This window comes from Paramormyrops kingsleyae, chromosome 1, assembly GCF_048594095.1.
Source record: "Paramormyrops kingsleyae isolate MSU_618 chromosome 1, PKINGS_0.4, whole genome shotgun sequence".
Classification (NCBI taxonomy): domain Eukaryota; kingdom Metazoa; phylum Chordata; class Actinopteri; order Osteoglossiformes; family Mormyridae; genus Paramormyrops; species Paramormyrops kingsleyae.
Window position 1 is genome coordinate 67,338,636 of NC_132797.1, and position 24,436 is coordinate 67,363,071.

Here is a 24,436-nt window from a genome sequence, read left to right on the forward strand (position 1 = left end):
ATAAAATGGGACGTTATCCGCCATGAGGATCCCACGTACTAATATAATTTAAGTACATTAATTATGCATACAGTAATTTTGTACCTTGTACTCACCTACAACCTACAATGAACATGTAGAATTACAATATAATGTATAAATTACATCCATCATACATCCGGAGTTCATTTTAGAATAAAACTTTTATTAAGATAATACTGGCTTTGGAATCATCCGGCATACATCAGGGGATCGGTCTCTGCTCTGACTTTTTCAGTAGAATCTGTCCATAAAAATGACAGTATAGTATAGCAGAGAGTACTTGCTGGATGTCAGCTCAGCCTGTAACCCTAAACTGCATGAGGTAAGCCCCAGGAAGCCGTCGCCGACCACGGAGATGACGCTCATTGCTTCCTGAAGAGACGCACATCTGGAAAAGCTCTTGGCCAAAGTCTGCTCCACACTGATGTCATTTTGCGCGCAGAAGCTGAGAAAACCCCACCCTGTCAGCAAAGTGCTCAAAACATCCTCATGTTGCCCCAGTCAACATTTTTTTAATAGTAATCAAACCATTTTTCTGCGTGTTTTCCATTTATGGTCTACCAAAAATTGTAAGATTTTCCTTTATTTCATGACAACCTCGATCGCCTATCATCAGTTACTCCATGTTTACTACTGAATCAGACTTTCGGAGCAGGCTGTCATTTTGTTATAAAATGACGCATCTTCTAAGTGCGTCTTGATTTCCAAACAGGGCTGTCAGTATTAACGCGTCCTGGCGTATTGAACGCAGAAGTGCATTCCAAACTGAACGGTAATATAAGATTCACATTGTTACTCGTTCTAAACAAAATGGGTGGAAAATAGTGAAAGAATACAGGGTGTTACTGTTTGAAAAGGGAAGGAGTTGAAGCGTTTTTAAACATCACTCACGTAGTTACCATTTAACTTTTCCTTGAAGAGATGTGAAACTTTAGGGGTGATCAGTGCGACTGGTCGTGTTGCACATTCACCGTGCGGCAATATTTTCCCATGGAAAAAAATGCAATACATCTTCACATTTGATTAAAATTTTATGATCAACGGGGAAGCAATAAAAACAAAAGCATGACGCCCAACAAAGGTGCAAGAGAAAAGTTTTCCCCATTCTCTTTTAGGGTTGAAAATGACTCCAATAACCAGCATGCATCAGACAGATGCACGGCCTCCCTTTCTCTCCCCGTCACACGGAGGTCTGCTGGCACGCCCAAGGAGGCCAACCTGAAAGGGCTCATTGTGTCGGGGTGTGAGCGCTGGATGTGCTTTCCGCGGATGCTCCGCTGTACCGCTGCTGTCGGGAGGACTGGCCATATGCAGAGAACAGGACCGCCAAGCGTGCATCATGCAAGCCACCGAGATTAGAGCAAACTTGGGCTTGTGCAGAAATCGTGCAAGATACGGATAAGGGACGCGCTTTTACCCCTTTCACTCACCATAAATTGCACGGCCGTTTCTTTTGCCGAACATGAACGGGAAGGGTGAGAAATCCCCTTAATTGTGCGTATGATGACTGACCCGTGCCTTTGGATCCGTACTGCTAAACTGCCTTGGTCTGTATTGGCTGCAAAGTAACCAAACAGGGATAAAATAAAAAAACTGGAGGCTTGGCCATCCAAACAATACAAGATACATGTAGATCGCTGGCTATTGTCTCCTTTCACACGCTGTGATTTGGTCAAACCTGGAAGATAACTGGAAACACGACGGACTGAAACATGGGCAACGCGGGGAGTATGGATTCGCAGCAAAATGATTTCAGGGCTCATAACATGCCTCTGAAACTGCCGATGCCGGAGCCAGGTGAACTGGAGGAGAGATTTGCTATCGTCTTGGTATGTTTAATCACCAGATAACGCTGTTCTGTGCTGGTTGTTAGGTGACTTGGATGCATATAGTTTATTCAGTCAAGGCAGTTCTATTGTTTTTTGGACTGACAAAACTGCAGCAAATATGGTACCTGGGGTTTTTGTCGTATTAATTTGCCAGCGTGGTATATATTTGGCTGAATCTGTTAGATTCTTTGCGCTTGTTCTGAGTATGAACTGATCGCTGATTGCATCAAAGTCAGACATTGACACAGTGATCGTCTGAATAAACGGGCATCTAATGCTCAGGAGTAGAAGGGGGGGGGGGGGTGTCGGGATCTTCGGACCACATAATGGATAAGCACATGGACCAAACCTTCTGGCTACGGGAAAAGAAATGGGCGTGAGACTCGGGGAGTCGCTGTTTTCGTCCGATTAGATTTTTTTCCCCAAGTAGTAGTTAATTATAGACTTTGACAATGCAACAAGTATCGAACTGGGGACTGATAGAAAACAATGGAAATTGGGAGTGTTGACGGGATTTAAGCGCCCCCCCGAAGTCATTTGTTCAGGCCTACCGAAGTGTAGTATGGCTTTTTACTGTTTGCCACAAAAGGTCTCACTATCAGCTGCACACAAACAATCTGAAAAATAAAAACTCGAAAAGCTATTAAACGTTGACGATGAATATAACCAAATATGCATACGTGTTTTTACGTGCACATTGTATTTTACAAATAAATCTCCAGGATTAAAGTTTTGAGGATCGTTTCCATTAAAACGCGCATGTTGCTCGGTCATTAAAGAGAATATATCGATTGATTAACAATTGTGCAACTTGTTTACTTATTAAAACAATAACGTAAGCAAACATCTCTTAGTGTCAGCTATTGCTGAGCACGTACGTTTTTGCCGTTTCCATGTTAATGAGCAATTAACATGCAGTCGAAAGTGTAATTTGTACTGTAACGTTATGGGCTGCTTGGGAATAGATGGTTTCTCTCATGTGTTAAAAATGCGTTTAAAAAGTTGTGTTAGTATGAAGTATCATTGACTTCCGTCAGCTGAGGATGTTTACTTAGACCAGCCCCCACGCTGCCGATCGCCAGCTGCTTCTCGGCCACCTGTGTTTACTTTAACGACCCGTTTGGTGATCGTTTTTATCCTTTTTAAACCGACTACCCTCATTTTTTAAAAATATATTAATATCGTTTTGAGATCTTCGGGGTTCACCAAAAAGCGTTTTTTTTATTTATTGGCAGCCTTTTATATTAACGGCTTTGCAGAAATAAAGTAGGATAAAAACTGGACAGTTGTCAGATCGATACAGTTGAACACGTGCTGTTGTAAATATTAGAACGATGTCGGTTAATTGTAGTCTGATTAGTAATTATATTGTCTCGTAGGCTCTAATTCAGATTAGTACTGTAGATTTAAGATTTATCAGGTGGCCGGAGCTTATTGTAGTCAGGCCAAATGCTGCATTAACTTTCGTAACCACTCTGATCGCCACTTTTGCTCTTAGCATTGGCTACAAGAGGTTTAATGGTACGTGGTCGTGTGACTTAAGCTCTTTTGAGAACTCGACAAAGGGAATGGAAAATAGGATTACCGGTTTGGTGATTTTGATTATTTATTCATTACTACTTGGACGGTGTCTCCCGAACCCTGGTTATGGCACCCCGCGGTTTCTGCTGAATTGTGCTCCGTCCTTTCTGAATTTTACTGCGTCTTGTTAATTGAAATCACTAAATGGAGACAAACAGATCCCTAACAACCAGTCTCACAAGGATGCAAGGAGTCGAGTCGTTCAGACTAGTGTTTTTTTTTTGGCAGTCCTGTTCATGTGCCTCTTCAAGCCAGTCAAGCATCTTCCATGTCAGTCTCCGTCACATTTCTGTCTAGACATTCCTGACTAATTTGAGAAGTTTTCTGCAAACCGGTCAATGGATGTTTAATGGTCTTAAGTGGTCAGTAGCCCACTTAAGGGATTTACAGCTGATCTTTTCTCGGAGATGGCTTGTTGAGGACTTTCTCGAGCATTAGTGATGTTTCTAAGTTGCATGGCCTCAGGTGGTTGTGGTTGGACCAAGACCGATCAGGTGTTGGGTGTCACTGTGGGATTTCTGCATGTTCAGTCACTCCATGACTGACATAGCCCTGGAAGGTGGTTGACATATAGAAAAGATGCTGCCCACTGCCAGGATAATGTCTACATCCTTGGCAGAAAGTTCAGCATGTTAATTGTGGCCCTTAGCGTTATTTACTGCTGATACCTCCGATATTTGCCAGTATCTTTGAGGGACCGCCTCTCCCTCCCTCATTAATTGCTTCAGTGGGCGTGTGACTACATGATTTATGATTTCACCTGTTGGCCTGCCTTGGCCAAGGGCAATTACCGGTGCCTGTTTATGCCAGGAAGGATGCACTGAGTCCTCAATCGCTGAGCTGCACTGCCCGACATTTATTTGGCGAGTGTGAAACACAGCTCTGTGGTCAGAGGACAAGTTGGACTGGCACGTCTCCAGGCGCCAGAAGCCTTAGAGTGCCTCTCTTGGCTTTCCGAGAAGTATTTTCGTTTTGACACTGACTGGGTAGACAGAAGCAGTTGTCTGCCTACTGTACTATTGAATTGCCTCAAAAGGTTCCAAGGGGTATGCTAATGTAACCAAACGTGTGAGCACCGCCCAGGCCAAGATCTGGAGAACAAACGCCACAGGCGATCTCTCGACATTCCCGTCACGGAAAACACCGGAACGCAGGCGGTTCTGCTCCTGCTGTGTCTTTTGTTTGGGAGGTGGTAGGATAGCAGGTTGTGGCGGCAGACGGTGCCGAACGATTTTGAAGTATGGTGGAGTAAAAGGATGAAGAGCACGACTCCACAGTAATGCTAATAGAGGAGGGGTCCCATGGTGGGGTTCTGTTTACTCCCATCACTGTTGAATATGGACATGCTAGCTGGACGCATTCGAGGTCTCCCTTTGTGAAATCTCACCCTTGATGCACTTAAATGAACGGCGATCCCCACGCATGGGCACCCAGCCTAAGATAACCAAGGTCTTAGTGTTGCCCGTATAGCGTGGGGGAAATTGCAAAAGACCAGTGCAGCCGGGAAGTCGATCATGTCTCTTGTGTGATTTGCAAACGCCACTGTATTTATTCTTATTAGAATAAATTTGCGAAACAAATATCCTTGTAGCCCAGTGCCATCTCTGAAAATGCTGGCATACTTTCCCTGCTCTTGATCTGTAGCATAATGCCAGATTAAACATGGAGTTTACTCTTGTAAAATGTCACATTTCCTGTTCATTTGCTTTTTGCATATCTCCATTTAGCATGTTACAAGGCAAATGCCATGCTTTTATTATTTTTTTTTATCAATCAGCTGGTTGATTGCCCAGTTTGTGTCAAACAGGCTTATCACAGCTTTTCAGTGGTCGTGTCAAGGTTTGCACCAGAGTGTCACTACCACTCCCCTTATTACCAGCATTTTGTTTAATTTCCATTTAGGGCCGAATATATCCTGCACAAATAAGAGGAAAAATTAGTGCTTAAAGTGTGAAGTATTTATTACTGTATTTTTTTCTATGAATATTATCCAGAGAATCAATTAAGCATTTGATATTAAAGTCCCCTAGTACATCCCCAACTTTGGCTTAGAATAAGATATTCAGATAATTGCTGTGTCTTTAGTGACACCAATGGTAACTAAAGACAATGATTGATGGCCCACTGTGGTTTAAACTTGCTGCCCACATGACTACAGTGGAGGGATTGCAGTGGAGTGCTCACCAAGGCCTCGATTTGTGATGAGTACAGTGGAAACACTGGTTTGGTTGCCTTCTTATCCAGGAGGTATTTACCGACCAACAGAGGGCTTGTTGAGTATGATCCAATAGATTGAAATCACAATGGTGCGAGACTCTTTTCGGGAGTGCTGACTCCTTAGCTGCGCGTTTGGCTGTTTACTACAGTCGGCCGTTGCTAGTTGGCCCATGACCCAGGCTTGAGCTGGTGTTTTAAATACCAGCGTGACTCTGACTCTTTACAAATTAGGCATGATGTGTGGTTTGTGGCTTCACAATGTGCGCAATTAAGATTGAGAGCAGTGCTGGAGTGCATTTAAATGGATGAAAAAATTCATAAGATCATAGGTTTTGTGGGTTGGGGGTGTATTAAAATAGAAGTTTAAAGAAGATTCTTTACATTATCTTGTCAGTTACAGGACGTGTTGTCTGGGTCTATTAAGCTATAGCTGATAGTGAACCCAAGTCTAGTCATGATTTAAAACTGGGGAAAAAAAGCCCTGATCTCATTGACTTCTGTCTTTGAAAATGAATCTATGTGTTCTGTGCTTAGATCTCCCTGTTGTGCTGGGTATAATGTAAATGTATTCACATTCAGCTTGAACACATTTTAATATAGAAACAAGGTAGTATAGATTTTCCTTTTCCCCTTGGATTTGTTGTGGATATGGCTGTGAACCCTGCTCCCGGCACCATAAATCATTTCGCACCACCCCCCCCACCCCCACCCCATGCAATGTGAAGTCTTAATTTCCGATCTCACATAGTTACAAGCCACAATCCCTTAAGACAAACACAGGAACCATAGGTGACATTTTAAATATGCAGGAATTTAATTCCTGTGGGCAAAGAAATTAGTTTGAAGTGACTTATTCTGCCGTACATATGAAAAAACTGGATTTTTTTATAAAGTAAAACCTTGGAAAGGAGGGTAAACCGGGGTTTGCGTTAAATAGGCCCTTTTGAGAAACCGGCGTATCTTTAAACCGTGGTCTGGTTGCCATGGTGCCGGTGGCTGCTGCTTTTCTGTGGAAGGCAGACGAAGATGTGATAGTATTGGGGATTGGATGGGATGCCATGCTGAGCTGCTCTTGGATTGGTCGTTTCGATGTCTGTGCCATCTTAAATTGTTGGCATTGTTATTCCTGGGTGGAGTTTAGGGTTAAGGTTTAGAGTTATACCTTGTACTTGGAAGCCATTATCAAGAGAATTTTCTTCTGCATCTTCTAGTAGAATTGTCCACACAGGAGCACATATTATGTATGCTACCTTGATATCCATGGTCTCCTGATTTGCAGCTGTTAAAAGCTTAAATACTTTATGTTCCTGGTAATTGAGTTTTAGTCTGTACTAGTTTAATGAGGTGTAAGTCTCAAGGTTTCTGGGATATTCATCAGTTCATCAGTGCTGATGGTTTAGTCTATGTAAATGATGTATGTTTAACCCCGTAAATCGCTCGTGCTTCACACATCTCAATCCAATATATCAGTTTTTCCTCTTTCTTTGTTTCACAAACTGTGCTTTTAAAATTTGTCACAGAACTTTAAAATCACAACGAAATGTAAAGGCAGATTTTAGTATATACAGAATGTGGACTATCTTGTCAAATGGCCATACCATGTGACTTCAGACCAATCAGAGATTAAGATACTGTTAGAGTTTATGTAGTGATATATGGTAGTTAGGTTTTTTTTTTTTTTTTTGGCTTGCTGGTTCATAAATTTGTGCAGACAGTGCTTGCGTCAGCTGTCTGCTTGGAGGGTGGGTGGGGATCGATCTTTGCCTCCAGTGAGTCTAGAATATCACATGATATGTTTAATGAATCGCATTCGTACGCTAGTGTACACATCCCCTCCCCCTGGGGGGGGGGGGGGGAATTATTCATTTTCACCAGATGACCCATGGATTTGTCATCGAAAAAATTTTTTGTTCCCTAGCCTGGACAGAATCCTCTCCTTTTCCCAGAAACACTGGCAACTCAGCCCAAGCAACAGAGATGAAGTTTATCAGACAATTAAGTCCACAGGCTTGAATGCCATATGGAAGCTAAAGGCTTAGATTACAGCCTGTGATTTTCTACTTGGGTTGTCTAAGCTCCTTTCACCCTGATGGTTGTGCCTGTTATTTAGCTCACGGTTTGTACTTATGGTCCTCCCTTTTATAATTGATATGCCTTGCAAGCTCAGACCATAATGCACCTGAGCTTTCCAGGTGTAAAAGTAGCTGTGCTAATGAGCAATCCGGAATTATTATTGTTCTTAAATTGCTTTGTTTCTGGAATATAAGACAAAATTGGAATGCTTAGCTCACTTTTATAGGGAAGTTTGAGCAAACATTTTACATTGGAAGATTTTTCTAAAATGTATTTTTTTTTTTTTTTGGCTAATTGTGGGGACATCTGGGTTTTTTCTAGCTTTCAGTCTCACAAAGGGACACTGTACAGAATGATGTCAATTTCAGATCCTGAACATTGATATTGTCCCTTTTATTCTCTGGTTTCATTTCCCATATCTTGCTTGCCTTAAAATGGAAAATTAATAGCTTCTCCCAATGACACACTGACAGAACATTAAACCTTTTTAAAATTAGTCTTTAAACACTTTGGAAATATGAACATGCAGAGCCTCACTGGTAATTGTCATTCCTTCATAGCTGGAAGATGGATGCAGTTGCATTTTTGTGACAGTATATACAGTATTCCTCACTCCCAACCCTGGATATTTTGGTGCTTGCTTGTTATATTGGAAACGCACAGAACTGTGCCCTGGAGAATGTTTGCTTTTGAGAATTGTCCCCCACTTTCCCAGATCTGTAACTTGGCGAGCGCGCACACTTCCTTTTGTGCGGTTCAGAGGTGATGGGATCCTTCTTCTTTTAGTAGCGAGGGTAACGCCCCTCTGAGGTTAGCCGGGCTCGCGCTTGGGGGCAGCCAGCTGGCATTCTGGGACGGGTGCCAACCCTGGCGGACTGGGTACTGCGCAGGGATGTCCCTCAGGTGTGTTACGGGCGGTCGGTGGCTCTCTGCCCCCCCTCTCTCTTTCATCCTGGCATTCACCCGTTACACTGTTCTTACATCAAAAGGTTTTTTATTGTCTTGGGAAGAAAAACTAAAGTATCTTTTTAGCCCCGCAGCACCTTTGGAATCTGCAGTATTATTTATATAATATAAAAATATTTATCGTGAGCTTATTGCGAGTCATTATTTCCAACTGTAGTATGTGGTGTATGCTAGTTTTACTTGCAAAAAAATATCTTTTTATTTGTTTATTTTTAATCAAGAGGTTATCACTAAGGATGACCCGCCCTATTCATGAAGACTCTCCTGTTTTAAACCGGCACAATGGCTATTATCCTGTAACGTCGAGCGCCACCATTTCCTGAATCCGGCCCGGCTCGTTTGGCGGAACAGTCCGCTTCATTGTGTGGCAGACGGTGCCTGGCACGGGCCCCGGGGCCGTGGGCATTGCGAGCCAGACCGTCTCTGGCGATGCCCGCGCGGCTTGGCATACGCCGGCTTGTCCGAACGCTGTTACCCCCTCCCCCAAAGCGGTGTCTCGCCGGCTGCCGGCGTGTTGCAGCTCCGGGACGCTTCCTGGACAATTAGCGGCGGGAGGGGGAGGGGGAGGGGGAGGACACGAGCGTCTCCCGTGGTGACAGAATGTCCGGCGGGGGGGAGAGTCCCGTTTCCCCCGGATATCTATGACCACCGGGAACCCCATTTTGGGGGAAGCGCGGGCTCTTCTCTGGATCCAAGTCAAACGTGCCGTATGGGACCCGACGGTTTGCCAGCGGGGGAGCAGTGTGGCCTCGCCGCCGTGGACGTAATCGCTGACATTTCTGATTAGGACGCTCATTTAAAACGTCCCTCTCTTGGCGCATTTGTTTCTTTTTCAAGCTGTAATAACAGTACGAGAGTCGCTTAAGTTTCGTCCACCTCAGCACTTTCTGCAAATGTGTGCCGCATTTTAATTCATTGCAACGTGAATATTGCAATGTTTGCCTCGTTTCCACATGATGCAGCTCTCGATTTCAAGGGCGTCCTGACAGCGTATTAAAATATCGGAACATTACAAATGTATGAACATATGGCATATAAACAATCCCCCATAATGGCAGTGTTTATGAAATGTAATACCTTTCTGGAGATAATATTGTTAACGAAACAAAGCTTTGTATTCTGATGAAGGAGCATTGTGTAGTTGTTGTTGTTCAATACTCCAAGCCCCCAATGGGTTCTCAACACCCTCTACACATTTTCTCCCTTTTGATTGATCTCTCGTGTCCCTTCGTTAGCATAAGGGCGTCTCCCGCGGCCTCCTTTGTACTCCTCCGCCGGGCTTTTTGTCCCGGGCCCGGAGCAGGTGTCGGCCTGACGCGAGCCGAGGCCCCGTCTGGACCCCCGTATGGCGGGCGCTCTGCCCATGGCGCGTCCCGGGAGCCGTGCCGGCCTCTGTGAGTGGCTAACAAAAGCGCCGTCGGTTTCCATAGCTCTCAAAGGCGTCCGGCAGAACCGCCAGGGTTCTGCCGACAAACGGTGCGACAAACCGGCTCCGGTGTCGCGTTTCCAGGGCTGCGCTGCTTAAAATGTCAAATGTATTTTGGGTTGCTGACATGAAAAGGCTTCACTGAACTTTGATAAGCTTTAAAGACACCGTCCAAACAACTTAGATTTGTTTGTTTATACTCAGAATGTAAAAACATGTGCAATACAATGAAGGACAATCACGGCAATATGTATAAAGATGAAATGATGTCATTGTTCCACACAGGTGGGGCGCTGACACAGCGTATGTGAATACAGAGCACGTGCATACATGTGTATATTCATAGCCACTTAAATTATGATTTATTATTATTTATATTATTGAGTTGAGCTTTGTGCCATGCCCATCATATGTCATACTGATGCTGAACAGAAGCTTTCCATTGGGGCCCGTCGCACTCTAAATTAGCCTGGCTGATTTGAATGGAAGGACGGGGTGTGTTTTGGTTTGCACAGCGGGTGTCCGGGATCTCTGCGATTTCACGGAACGCATGCTTGGAAGTCGCGTGCCGTGTGATAATGCTGGCTCCACGCCAGCCCCCCCCCAATCCATACCGTGCCCCCCGGGGCACTTGCCACACCTCTCCTCTGTTTTTGTCCCCCTTGCCATCACATGCACTCTGTTGTTTGGCTTGCAGATGTAATCTGGGTTAATTATGCCCCTGGAGTTGTAGACTGAGCAGTTTTCTTTAGATAGTCGGTGTAGTAGATGCCCTTTGCACCTCCGCTGTCTCCCCCCTCCCTCCCCAAGGGAATTGATGGCCGCTTTAATATACCGTCATGCTGATGTAGGAACCCTTCCACGCCTGCTGGCTGTCTGAGGCTGTTACGGACACACCTGATTAGGTTGGAGCTCATGTGCCTTCTGAAATTCAAATTTGCTGCCTCATGGGTCATATGATGATGGAGTGTCCTGTTTACCCCCCCGTCACAAGGGCCCCTACTTCTCTGCTGCGTAGGGTTGTCTGATAATACGTTTCAGTCTGTCCCTCCAAATGACTGAATGCATTTGGGTTGTAATTAAATTGCCTAGACTGTATTTAATGATGATCCAGTGCCCTGTGTCCTGCCTCAGTCTTGCCTACATAGAGTTTAAATGTGTTCTCGTAAAGGATGGATGTATCTAATACTCATGCTTATTTCTCAGGTTTTTTTATTCATCTCTTTGCATTCAAAGTTTTGTTTTTGGCGCTTTCTTCGAGTGTTTCTTGCAGCCCACGCTCCTGTGTTGGATACCATTGGGTAACCCCCCCCCCCCCCAGAGTGCAGCGTAAAGCCCATGAAATACTTCCTGTGTCACAGGTCATCAGTGAAGATTCCATATGTAGTGCAAATCCAGTGTTGACGTCTACAAGGATGGAAAGAGGAGGGTCAGAGAAGGTTCCCCCTCCTTTCTGCATTCATGCTGAAATCTCTTCATGTAGGCTCTGTCTCAGCGGGTTGGGTCTCTGTGCCTGTGATTGGAAGGTGCCTGGTTTGAATCACCCAATCATTGGCACTACAGCCACATGATCATTGGACCCTTGAGCAAGGCCCATAACTCCCTGAAATGTTCCAGGGGTGTTGGGTAAATGGCCTGACCCTATGCTCAGACCGAAAGCTTCAGTCTCAACTCTGTATATGTATGTGATTCTCCCAAAGGAGAACAAGATGGCATATGCTAAAAGAAGCATTCCAGCTTCTGTACTTGGTGTTTCATTTGCCATTTGCGCGTTTCGAGTAGAGTTGGTCAAACTGATGACCACAGGCTTCAGCAGGAATGATTGGCAATGACTGTCAACACCTGCGTCTCTCAGTGCATGAAACTTTACTCAAACATTTTTTCATGCTGTGTCAGGCCAGTGTGTGTTTGCAAATTGTCAGAGTTTCCCCATCACTCCCAGGTTGGGAATTCGATTGGTCAGTGACACATGACTGTGAGTTTAAGGGGTCCTGGCCTGCTTTGATTTTTAACATCGCTCCCATTGTCTCAGTCAAGGCCTCTGTTGCTGTCACAGCTGTTGCCGGTCCCATTGGGGGGGGGAAGAGTAGAGCAGGCTCTCCACAGCATTTAGTGGAAAGCTGCCCTTGACCTGTGGAGAGAAGCCCCGTGTGGTGTATAGACATGTTGACGTGGCTCTCTCAATGACCGCCCACATAGGTAGAGTCAGAAGGTGTTTGATGTTAGTTAGCTCCAAGCCCAGGTGCTAGTTTCCTGTAGGAGACCTCTGTAGACCATTAACTGTCCATTTAACACTCAGGGAACTCTGCTTGCTTATAGTCATTCCTGTTGGGAATGCTTTCGGCTACAGTCACTTGGTCTGAGGTTCTTTGGTTACTAGAAAAGAGAGCCTCACATTTTCTGAGGCAAAGCACTATATCTGAGACTCTTGTACCAGCCTTAAGTCCCCCCCCCTTTCACCACCTACATGTCTGAGCTAATCAAGGGATTTAGCATTAGTTGATGGTAGGGCTGCACTGGATTTATAACGCCACACATCGGGATCGTCATTGTGACACAAAATGCCGCATAATAATTTTTACCTCGATTTTTATTTTGTTTTGATAATTGTTGGAAGCCCAAATCCATAATTGAAATTAAAATTCTATTAATTGACCAGCAAACATAGTTGATGAGTAAAATCAGGTGTGTAGGTGATGGAACTCCAATGTAATACAGGGAATGTAGTGAAATCGGCATCTGGATTAAGCTAACGACTACATGATGTCTAGGTCAATGATGCTTATTCGAAATACGAGGTGCAAGCACAAGAAATATGAATTTTGGGAAATAGGAAAAAATAGGCTTATTTTCATGAAAAATACAGTCAAATTGATAGTTTGCAGGGAGTCACTTGCCTTCATGGGCAAGAATGGGTTCTAGAACGTTACGTTAGAGTGAATCCTAACTGGATTCTCTGCGATGGCTATCTACCTCAAACTTAAGTGTAATCTAACCGGACACAAAAGTAAATGCAATTATATACTGTACAGGTATATGGAGTCAAGCATTTGAATCAGTAAGACATCCGATCTAAGGGGTTTTCAATGCCCGTCAGGTCTGTTGCCGAAAACACCTTGTTAATGAGAAAGGTCAGAGGAGAATGACCAGACCCATAAGAGGTAACAGGACGGCCATGCAGCTCGGTACACGACATTAGGATAATGGAGCCTGTAGCAGTTAGTCTCTTTATATGTATGACAGGTCAACTTTTGCAGGATTCCTGCATAGTCCTATGTGGAGAACCTGATAGGGTGGCCATTGAGTATGTGTAAACTGTACAGTGTTTTTTTTTCCTTTACCTGCAGTGAACCTTGCCCACATTTGCCCACTTGGCTCTTCCCGGAGCAGGGTCTTTGCTGGCAGTGACCACCCACCGCTGTGCCAGGCCTGCCGAATGCTTTCTGCGGCCGTGTGGGTGAAACACTAATGCTTCCCAGATGTCATTGCGTAAGCCTGTTAAGTTGGGGGGGGGGGCGCGAGGTCTGTTTACCCAGAAGTGCCGTGGGTGTGATGCGGGTCGCGCCAGGCGTGCTGGGAGCTACCGCTCGTCTAGCCTCCAGGGTGCTCACCATGCTTGCCTGAAGGGGGCGCTGTCCATGTTAATGTGTCTAGATGACAGAAGTCGGCGCAGTGCTGCTTGTCTGCTTTGACTGGTGTTTCCTCAGTTTGTCACTGGGAAAGTAATCAATCATGCAAGGGTTTGCAGTTAGCGACTGGGCCCTGGACCCTTGAAGGAGAATACTCGAACCCTTAAATAGCTACTGAAGTCTGTGCATGCTAATGATTTCATTTTCAACTCTCTTACCCATGCTAATTTTAAGTTTTGGCTGGGCTATCCCTTGGTCAGTCTGCCCTTCCATGCTTTCATAACTGCTTATCTGGTACACATGGTGAACATGGAGTCTGTTCCAACAAACACAGGGCTCAGGGCATGAAGGCCAGTCCATCACAGGACACACACTGGGCAATTTTAAAAACACCAGTTTGCCCGAAACATGCATCTTTGGATGGCATTTAGTATTGGATCACTAAGCTACTGAGCATTAATTAGCAGATGTTTTTCTTTTTCCCCACAAACCTTTCAACTTTTCAATTGACTGATACCAATGCTCCCCCCATATCTGAAATATTTTTCATTCTCGTGCTCTGCTCACATGGCTGTCCTGCCAGCCGGTGATGGATTAGGACATGAAAGGCAAAATGAAACTTTCAAGTTGATTATTGGCGTTGGCGCAATAGAGCAGGTAGCAGTCTCTTTCTACGCCATTATAGAGGTATTAATTGCCTGTTTATTGCTACATCTTTTTGGGAGGGAGGGTTAGGTTTAAGGGACACATGTGTGAGACATTCACCTCTCTGTGGTAGACTTGGGGTGGGGGGGAGATTCTAACAACCTAGGGTTACGTGGCGCTAGGGGGCATCGTTACAGGTTCTAATTATTAGCATTAATTTGCACCGCTGTTTTACTGGGGACGTGTGGTTATTCAAGGTTTGAGTGAGATCAGGAGAAAACTAAAGTGCCATTTTGTTTTACGGTGCTTTTGACTAACTGGAAATCACACAGCAAAAGGCCTCGGAGTGCCGAGGTGGGACACGGACCTGCTAAAGGGGCTAATGTCTGTGCTTCCTGTCTGAAAGGCTGGGCTGAGACAGTTATGCAAGAATAATGCGAAAATACAACACTGCGTGTAGCTCATTTAGCAAATGAGAAGTAAAATTGGATTTGACAAAAAATGCATAAATATCTGGATTGCTGGATTGTCATTGTTAGGTAACTGTGTACAGATGCTGCCTGGGTTACGATGGGGTTGCATCCAATAAACCTATTATAAGGTGAAAATATCACCAGGCGAAAATGCATTTTGATACAGTACACCTAACCGAACAAACATCATAGCCTAGCCTAGCTTACCTTAAACATGCTTAGAACACTTACATTAGCCTGCAGTTGTGCAAAATGATTAGCACAAAGCCTATTTTATAATTATGTTTTGAATATCTCATGTGATTTATTGAGTAATGTACTGAAAGTGAAAAACATTTACCCATTGTAAAGTCGAAATATCGCAATGCGGACCATTGCAACCAGCCTCTGTGTGTTTATGCTGCAGTCAGTGTTTACTTGTTTACAAGACTGAATGCTTTTGAGGTTGTGATTTAAAAGTCTACTTTATAAAAGCTCTCTGGGATTAAGAATTAATTAACTTTGCATCGTAAACCCTTTTCATGAACCGTGTGGGTTTTTGTGCCAGTTCTTAGTAATACTGTGTTATGACAATTTGGCAGCCATTTTCTATTTTTAAACTTATTACGTGTTTTCCAGACCAAAGTCTCTTTTATTCTGTACAAGAATAAGAAATGACACGTGTTTACATCAGCACTGCTGCTTCTCTCTCATGCAGTCCCTGACTAAAGGTCTCATTCACATTCTAACTGGTGCAACCAGCTCAGTGACTAAGCTGGGAATTTTATTCCATTATTGCCGTCGTCTAGCCAAACGTAATCTTGCATTTGATTGCTAATTATACCGCTCTGTACATTCCCATGGAAGTATTACTTTTTTTAGCCTTGGTTGTATATAGGAGATATATATTCATTTATGTAATAGAGCATCTTCATACAGTAAATGTAAATGAATGTGTACTGCAGTGTCTTATGGGAAATGTATCGCTAATTTGGCAAATATGTAAATGTCCAAATAGCTATTTTAGGATCTCCGTCATAGTTAGAGGGGGCAGCTGGGGAGGCCTGTGACGGGCAAGGTGTCATGGCGGATGCCGTGAACGTGCTAATTCCCCGAGCTGATGCCAAGGCAGTTTAGACCGTGAGTGAGGCGCGCCGCCACCCAGACAGACAGCCATGTGGAGAGTGGTGCGGATGTGTACGCGGGCCTGGTCTGCTGGCGGGGGGCTCTCAGATTACACGGATAATCTGGGAGACAGACTGCGGACACCTGTGCCCAAACAGAAATGGGAGGATTATTGAGCTTCATTGCACTAATCAAGGGGAAATCCTCAAGGATTTGTTGGTGCGTGCAGTGGATTCTGGGTAATTTTCAGTCTTCTAGGCCTGGAAGGAGAGTCCAGGGTGCGAGTCGACATGCCTCCTTTGGCGTGCACTGTCATCCGAGAGGAAAAGGCCCCGGGTTTATCGACAACCGGTAACATGGGGCGGGTAACATTACGGGATGCTGACGATATCGGGCAAGTATATTGGGAAGCGTAGCCGAATTTCTACCTCACACCAGAGATTATGAACAATGCTGTGAAAGCAGGATCCAGCATGGAACCCCCCCAGAATGAAGGTTCCTTTTTGGAAAACTTCGGCACCCCCCGTCAGATGATTTCCACCAACTGAATGTGGATGCTGGAATGAGGGGGGGGGGGGGGCAGAGGGAAGTGGTGCATCCTTTGAATTCTGTTGTTCAGATGAAAGGCATTAATATGCAGCTATCTTGTTATAGCGTCCATCCCCCCCCCCTCTACCGGGCCCCTAATGGTACCGGTGCCTTTTGTTATTCCTGAAATTCCTGAAGATCCCACACTTGGGCCGCGGCTCAGGAAATGGTGCAGTGGAGCACTAATGTGAGAGAGTGGCAGCTGGACCCTCAGAAGAGGAGGCAGTTTCGGGACCCCACACAAATTTTGTACTTAAAATAAAAAAAATAAAAAAAACTGAAACCCCCCCAATCTTTATAAGCTCTCCAGGGCCTGACCACGCTCTCTCCGCTTTGACGCGATGTCTTTGATTTCTGAAAGCGAATCCGTTTCAAAGCAAGCAGTTTCCTAGCTGCCTGCTGCTGGTGTCGCTGGAGTTTGGGGGCCACTGGGGCTGGTCGACTGCTGGGGAGGAGTGTTGGGCCACATTCTTTTGTCCCCCACCCCCACTAAAGCCCTGAATCTCCAGGGTCTTGTCAGTCAAAGAAAGGGGAAGATTCGAGAGGACGTGGGAGTGAATTAGGAACAGGCAGACATGAAGCAGATAGCTGTACTCCAGCAAATATTCACATATTTGTCTTTAGTGGACTTTGAATTGCTCTTGTGCTTATGAAATTAATGTGGCTTTTAAGTCGTCCAAAATGGCATCATCTTACACATGCAACAGTGATTTTTACATAACGGGAAAGAAAATGGAGGAATGTTTTTTTTTTTGGTGAGCCTGGTGTCCAGGGCTGCTTGGGACCGGCTCCAGCGACACCCCTCCCATTCTGGAGAAACAGCTGGGAGATGGATAGATGGATAGTATCTTCATTGAAAACCATTGACATTATAAATTAAAGATCCACCCTCAAAACCTGCATGGAAACAGATAGTGGGTATTTGAAAGCAAACTGCTCCATTGTCCGATTTTGTTTAGGATGCTTAATATTTAATCTGATGGTTTGTATGAAGTCCACCAGTCATTGCAGCGAGAGCCTCTGTGATGTGCCGTTGGGTGCTTCGAAAGCAGCAGGAGACGGTGAGTCCTCCGCAGCTGTGCTGCTGATTTACATCTGCTTTGACGCCACCTAAATACGCAGCTCCGGGACGTCCGCACCTAAAGGTTCATCTGCAGTGAGGCGTTTGCTTGCCTTCCTGCTCCTGTTTCATTGGCCGCTCAACTGGAGGCCAGAAGTCGATCAACACATAAACCACCAAAGAGGCAGTCTGGTTACAAGCTGCCATTTTTGTTCTGCTATGATGACAGTGTTGAGCTGGCAAACCTCGTGGGCGGGATCAGTCCCACGTGATATTGACTCTTCATGTGCAGTGTTACCTACTGATGGACCCACGTTGGGTCTCTAGGAAAATCTTGCCTGACATTTGGCTATGGAAATAGAATGTATAACCTGGTTTGGTGACCTCAAGGACTGTTTGAAGTACTTAATGAGGGATCTTTTAGCAAAATGGAGACGTGGCCCTATAAAGCCTCCAGTCTACCTTGGTGACTCTGTGTGACCAGTTCGCCCTACCCTCACCCTCCCTGATGCAGAAAAGCTGGTCCATGCCTTCATCTCCTCCCGGCTGGACTACTGCAATGCACTCCCTAGTAAGAGTCTTCTAAGGTTGCAGTATATCCAGAACTCTGCTGCTCAGATCCTGATGAGAGTTCGGTAATATGAATACATAACCTGTCCTTCAGTCACTAACATGGCTTCCTGTTTCTGCCAGGATTGAGTACAAGATCTCTCTCCTCACCCACCAGTGCATTTATGGAAACGCTCCTCTTTACTTAAAAGAACTGATAACAACTCAAACCACAACACGACCCCTCCGCTCTTCACAATTAAATCGCCTTCATCCCCGCAGAACTAAACTCAGCACAATGGGCGATCGGTCCTTCTGTGCTGCTGCGTCTCGCCTATGGAATGCCCTTCCTGACACTCTGAGGGCAGCCACAGTTTTAAAAAAGGACTTAAAATCTGCTAAAAACAAAGGTTTTATCATTCCTAATTTTTTTGCTTTATATCTTTTTTTAGATTGTTGAGGTTTTGTAGCACTTGATTTTCTCCGAAAATGTAAAGTGCGCTATAAATAAAATTTATTATCATTATTATTATATTGCCCATAGGACTCTAGTTAAATCCGCAGCTGTTTTTGTTTAGCGTTGCTTGCTAAGCTGGAATGTGGCAGTCCGATCCTGTCCTGTAAGGACCCCATGTGACATGGAGGACATGGTAAATGGGGACCCCAGAGCTCACTTTCCCCTCAAGTGGTCGCATACCACGGCAGATTAGGACCCCCCCCCCTATTTTAGCTGCATGTTTTTGGGCTGTGGAGGGAGACTGACAATCTTGGGAGGCATATCAGACCATGGGAAAGAGATTCAGACTTTGTATACATATGGTAGGGCTTGGATTGAACCTGCGACTCCGGGCAGACTGTACCATCTGAGCCACAGAGCATGGGGGTGGCCCTTCATAGAGGACGTTGGCCCAAATATTTGCTTTGTGAATGTAGCCTGCTCCGTTTAAGATGGGGGTCCACAATTATTTTTCTCCTACAGCCAAATTCCAACAGCGACACAAAGTCTAAGTCAACCGTCCTGGAGCGGAGGGGTCCAACAATAAAATTCACTGGGGGGGTGATCGCGCGGTCTGGATTACATTGTATTTATTTGGAGTTTGCATGTTAGGAACGCCTATTCTAAGCTAAGAGCCATGGTGGCTTTCAGTCCCTATCTTTCGACCAACAGCAGATATGACCTTGTGCTTGGGTTTGAGCGTGGGGGTAACTAGCGTCTATCAAAAATGCTGGCGTTGATTATGGGATGGAGATCACTCCTGCACCATGGTGGGAAGCCGTCGTTTGTCTGCCAGCGCTCCCAGCAAGTTCTCCGATGGAAATGAAGCAAGCAAACACCTGAGTTTGTTTCCGTTTGAGTTTTATCCTCGGGGGTTTGAAGGCGGGGAGTGTCTAATATGGCCCTGTTTCGACTATTGGCTTAAGCCCTCTTTAACTTGTCAGTTTTAAGCATTTTAATGATCACAGTGCCGGGGCCCCTTCAGCTTCTCTGTTTGGTGTACGAAGTGACACCTGTTCTCAGGTATTAATCCATTTGTCAGCCATCTAGACGACTCCTGTTATAAATGTGCTTCATGCCAACAGTATACAGTGACTTAACATATTTGAACCTTTTGTTTGGAATAATGCCTAGTATTACTTTTGGACTATGAACTTTTTTTTTTTTTACAGAAGATACCGATCACAGTGGTTCTGACCTGCTTTAGGGACCCCTGTACCAGAGTCATTCCCTCTGATTACCACAGAGAGCATGTTGGAATAATTGACCATAATGTCCTCGTTTAATTATCGTAGGTATTGGCACAATGGTGAGAACAAAAATGAAATTATGTCCTGGCTTAAGGGCAATTCTAGCTAGTAAGTATGCTTAAGTTGTGATTTCTGCAAACGGTAATTGTTCCTAGCAGAGCCTCACAAAGTTTGTTTACCTCGCTTACGAATGCCAATTCTGTAACCATTTTTTGAAGAAGCTTAAAGCTCATAGTTCATGACACCGGTGAAATCTAATCTGATTTAAGGTATCATACCTTGTCCTTGTCCTTGTGTTTTCCCCCCCATATTATTTTGTTTGGCAGCTGTGGGGTTTAGAAATTGTGCCATTTGGTCAAAGGGTCAGGATGGGAGGTGAAGGCGGGGCCTCTGATCAGGGCTTCTGAAGTGTCTCTAGGTGCTTCAGCTCTGCAGATCTACGTTTGGCATGTCTTTGGACGGTTAAGGATTGTGACACACTGACACACATTCTGTTCTCTATAAATGAACACAGCAGGTGCTGTTCCGAGGTGGACAACGGTAGCAGCAGCACCATAACAATAGATGTGCATATATTTTTTTTTGGAGATTGCATTTCTCCAAGTAAACTTGCTCTCTGGTGCTCCTGTTGAGACTGAAGCCTATTTTTTTTTTTCCTTCCAGCTTGTGACTTTGGGGGGGGTGCCACTGGCCCAAAGCCTCTGATAACGTGACGGCCCAAGCACGCTTTCATGTTGTAAATCGGCCGTGTACGTTCATGCGAGATGCATCTTGGCAGCTTCCACGGTTTACGTGCCTTTTATGTGGAAACTGGTGGTTCACGTCCAAGATGGCAGCCACCGTAGCAGTCTGTGACCCGGGGGGTTTCTGGTTCGAGTCCTTGAAAGGGCCCCCTGGTGCCATTATCTCTGAGTACCATGCGTAACTTTAATCGTTGGGTCAATACCCAGTTATGTAAGTAGGTAAATAATCGCAGATTACTTAGGATAAGTGTCCGGCTGTGGAATCAAATTCAGCCTCGTTTACTGCACCCACGTCACACAGTATGTGTGGCTCAGCTAAACTGGTTTATGGAAGCCTCCTTTTTACAGACAATAATAGCCCTACTTAAGCAGCGTTTTTTAAAGGGGGGGGGGCATACATTAGCACTGCTCCTGGGGGCTTTCTGAGCCTCCCTCGGGCATCTGCCCCCCACCCCCAAATCTCCGATGCCGGGGCTCTCTGAAAGGATAGGTTCCTGTTTCCCTTTCTGTCCCGTTGAACTCGCCATCTCGCCATTTCAGCTGCGGCATCCGCCACGCACTTGGGGAAGGGGGAACTGTGATCTCATGCCTGATAAGTTAATACATGGTGATGTTTTCTATTAAAAGGAAATGGGGATTACATCAATGTACTTTCTGTGGAAGTGTCTCTTTTTCTAGCTGGGTGTGGCCTGCTGTTACACACAGATGACAAAAGGCTTCTTATTGCTCTACTATGCCTCTGCATCCTATTTTTTATTTTTTTGGAGGGTTGATTAAACCCTAATTGTTTCAGTCTTTGGTTAGGCATTTCAGGGTGGGGTATGAAACATAAGCGGACGTCTTCATTCTTTCTGGTAGCTGTACAGTGCTAATGTTGTTGTAGAGCTGAGAAAACAACAATTCGATAGGGTGGGGCGCCATTATTTACAGTGTAATGGTGTAATTGTCCGAGCAGCTTTCGGCCGTCTTGAAGCAGCACTTGCCTGGCCTAACTCTGCTTCAAAGTATTCCTTTAAAACAAAATGATCATGTGACTTTCCAGCGTAAATGTGTCCGGTAATATCACCTGCCTCTCTGCTGCGTTGGCTGTTTTCCCCGCGAGTAAAACCGGTCATACTCAGTAGTTGGTTAGGTGAGTTAAATTTTGCCAGATGTAGCCTGGTGTTTTATTGGCCTCGTTCTGGTTGAGCATTTTATTTAAATAAAGCTACAGGTCATATACCGCCAGTTAAACTGTTATAGGAATAAATAAATAGCACTTGTTCCTATATGTTAGCTCCCCTGCTAGCCGTTTGATGACAGTGTAGGAGGTATTTATTAAGCTGATGGAATGCGATATTTAGTTTGCTTGGAACCAGATGTTGACTGCTGTTTCTCAGCCAGCTTGGGGGTGGGGAATGGGGGGTGGGCTCATGTTGAATTATTTCCTCTACCCAGAGAGGAAGTGTGTGTGTGTGTGTGTGTGTAGTACATTGTGGGGACCAAATGTCCCAACATTGTAATAAAAATCTCTTGTTTTGACATTGTGGGGAACATTTTTTCAGTCCCCGCAAGGGGAAACTCATTTAAAAAAAAGCCCAGATTTAAAAAAATCTGTAGCTGCAATCAAAAAACTAAAAATGCCAAAGATCTTGTATTTTGTTTGGTTACTAATGGTTAAGGATAGGACTGGGTAGGGGGTAGGGTGTCATCGTTGGGATTAGGGTTTTCCCCATAGAAATGAATGGACAGTCCCCACAAAGATATGAATGTGTGTGTGTGTGTGTGTGTGTGTGGGAAAACAACGTTCCTCACATTGGTTGCCGTGGCTGAGTTTTAGCTGGGTGATGGCTCTGTTTACATGACGAGGTTGGTGTCGCAGTGGGACTGATGGGGCGGGGGGGGGGGGGGGGGGATGTTCATCCCTTCACTTGTGCTGTCGATTCTGCTTGGTCCTTATGAATTGATCAACAGGTTGTCCCAATGTCAGTGGAGTAGTTTCACCAAGGCAGTTAATCCCAGTTTCTTCAGGGACCAGCTGATCCTGCTTTACCCCAAAAAAAGTGTTGCTTTGGATTAAAGCATCTGGACTGTGAGGTTAAATGCCTGAGAAATGCCATGTTAGAGGGCTGTGGCACAGCAAAGCGCGGGCATCCCCTGCACCCGAGGAGGCCTTGGGCCTCCCTCAGTCTAATAACACTTAATTTTGACTGCTGACCTGTAGCTGTACCTGTAGCTGTAATTGAAGCTGTTCAGAGTCTGGATCAGGTGGACAGTGCGGAGTGACAGGTTGGCTCTGGTGTCACTTGCTTTTTTGCTCTTTGTTTCAATCCCTCTTCTGTCCCTTTTCCCCCAGAATTCCATGAACCTCCCTCCAGACAAAGCCCGACTCCTGCGCCAGTATGACAGCGAGAAGAAGTGGGAGCTCATCTGTGACCAGGTCAGCATTATTTATTTGTTCATCTTTTAAATCGAGGTGTCTCTCGACTCCAATGAACAGGTCAAGGGGCGAACTTGCCAGGACGGTCTTCATGGTGAGACTGCGCCCCCTCCCTGTGTTTCAGTCATGGGATGCAGATCACGAGGGCTGGTCTTTTTCCCACACTGTCCAGGCATTATACCACAGTATATGGTATTTTGACAGTATTCACAAAAACAATTCCAGTATATTGATATTTTACCAATTTAAAATTTATGAACCACCCCCCACAATGGTAAAATTTGCCAGGTGTACAGAGGGTCTTTCATGATAAAATATATTATGTGTCTGCATGGAAAATTTGGTCACCAAGACTAAAATGAGTAAATTCCACCTTAAACACCAGGCTTAGCTGAGTGTGTATGAGCTCCCCCTATCAGGTGTGTCGTCCCTCCCTAAGTCACTGAGCACTTCTCCAAAAGCACAGGACACAACCACTTTTAAGGGACCCTGAAGGCACATTCTCATGTCTGACCTTCTTTGATTACGAGATTAATTAGCATTTTAAGTGCTTTGGGCTCATTGGCTGAGCAGAATTTGAATGTGCGGGTCTTCAGTCTGTGTGGTGCCCCACCCCCCATATAATTACCAATCCCTCCATCCTTTTTCTCAAAAAAACCTCATCTTCCACTCTCCAAAAAGTTTACTTGGAGAAATGCAGGTCCCAGCGTTGTTTCTTCTGTGTAATATCACATTTGTTCACGTTTTAGTCTTAATTACAGAACCCAAACTCCAGAGAGCATGCGTTTACTGATGTAGCTTGTGTTTACGGTCACAGACGATGTACAGTGTTCTCGTGGATCAAAGGACATGGTCCCGTGGGCTGGCTTTCTTGTTCGCTTGTTAAATTATTTCAGTCCTACGGCTGACTGAGGATGTTGTCTGGGTCGCGCAGAGAGCTGCTTTGGGAGATGTTGTGTAACCATGGCAACCGCCATGCGGCGGGGGCGGAGCCCCGTAGCTGGCATCGCCGTCGGACTTTGGTGGAGACGTTCGTCTGCAAGGTGTTGAAATGGAAGACTGTGGACCCTTGTGTAAAAGTGAACGACATTGAATTCATAGCCTGGTTATTTTTTGTTTTAGTAATAGCACGTGAATTCTGGAAGTTAAATGAATAGTTCAGTGCATGTTGAAGTCTGAGTCATGTCAGTCACGAGAGACTTAAAGACATCCTGTTATAATTTTGAATTTCATGGATAACTGTCTTGTAAATGTTCTGTATGCAAACCGTGTTGTTTTTCCTCATCCTTGCATTAAAATGGATGCTTTCAAAACATGTTAACAGGCAGAGTCCCTCAGATTAGCTTTTGGCTGGGGGGATGCACCGC

At 45.0% G+C, this 24,436-nt stretch overlaps 1 protein-coding gene across 4 annotated transcripts in view; it reads left to right on the forward strand.

Moving 5' to 3' along the window:
• The first annotated feature begins 1,199 nt into the window (after positions 1-1,199).
• fmnl2a (formin-like 2a) overlaps positions 1,200-24,436 on the forward strand; it is a 48,437-nt gene continuing 25,200 nt past the window's right edge. For 3 of the 4 annotated variants that reach the window (XM_072718183.1, XM_072718181.1, XM_072718187.1), the window contains exons 1-2: positions 1,200-1,850; positions 22,986-23,069. In XM_072718183.1, the coding sequence (XP_072574284.1) occupies positions 1,734-1,850; positions 22,986-23,069 (201 nt within the window). In that variant the 5' untranslated portion in view covers positions 1,200-1,733. The remainder of the gene's footprint in view (positions 1,851-22,985; positions 23,070-24,436) is intronic. The other variant, XM_023818744.2, reaches the window with a different exon arrangement.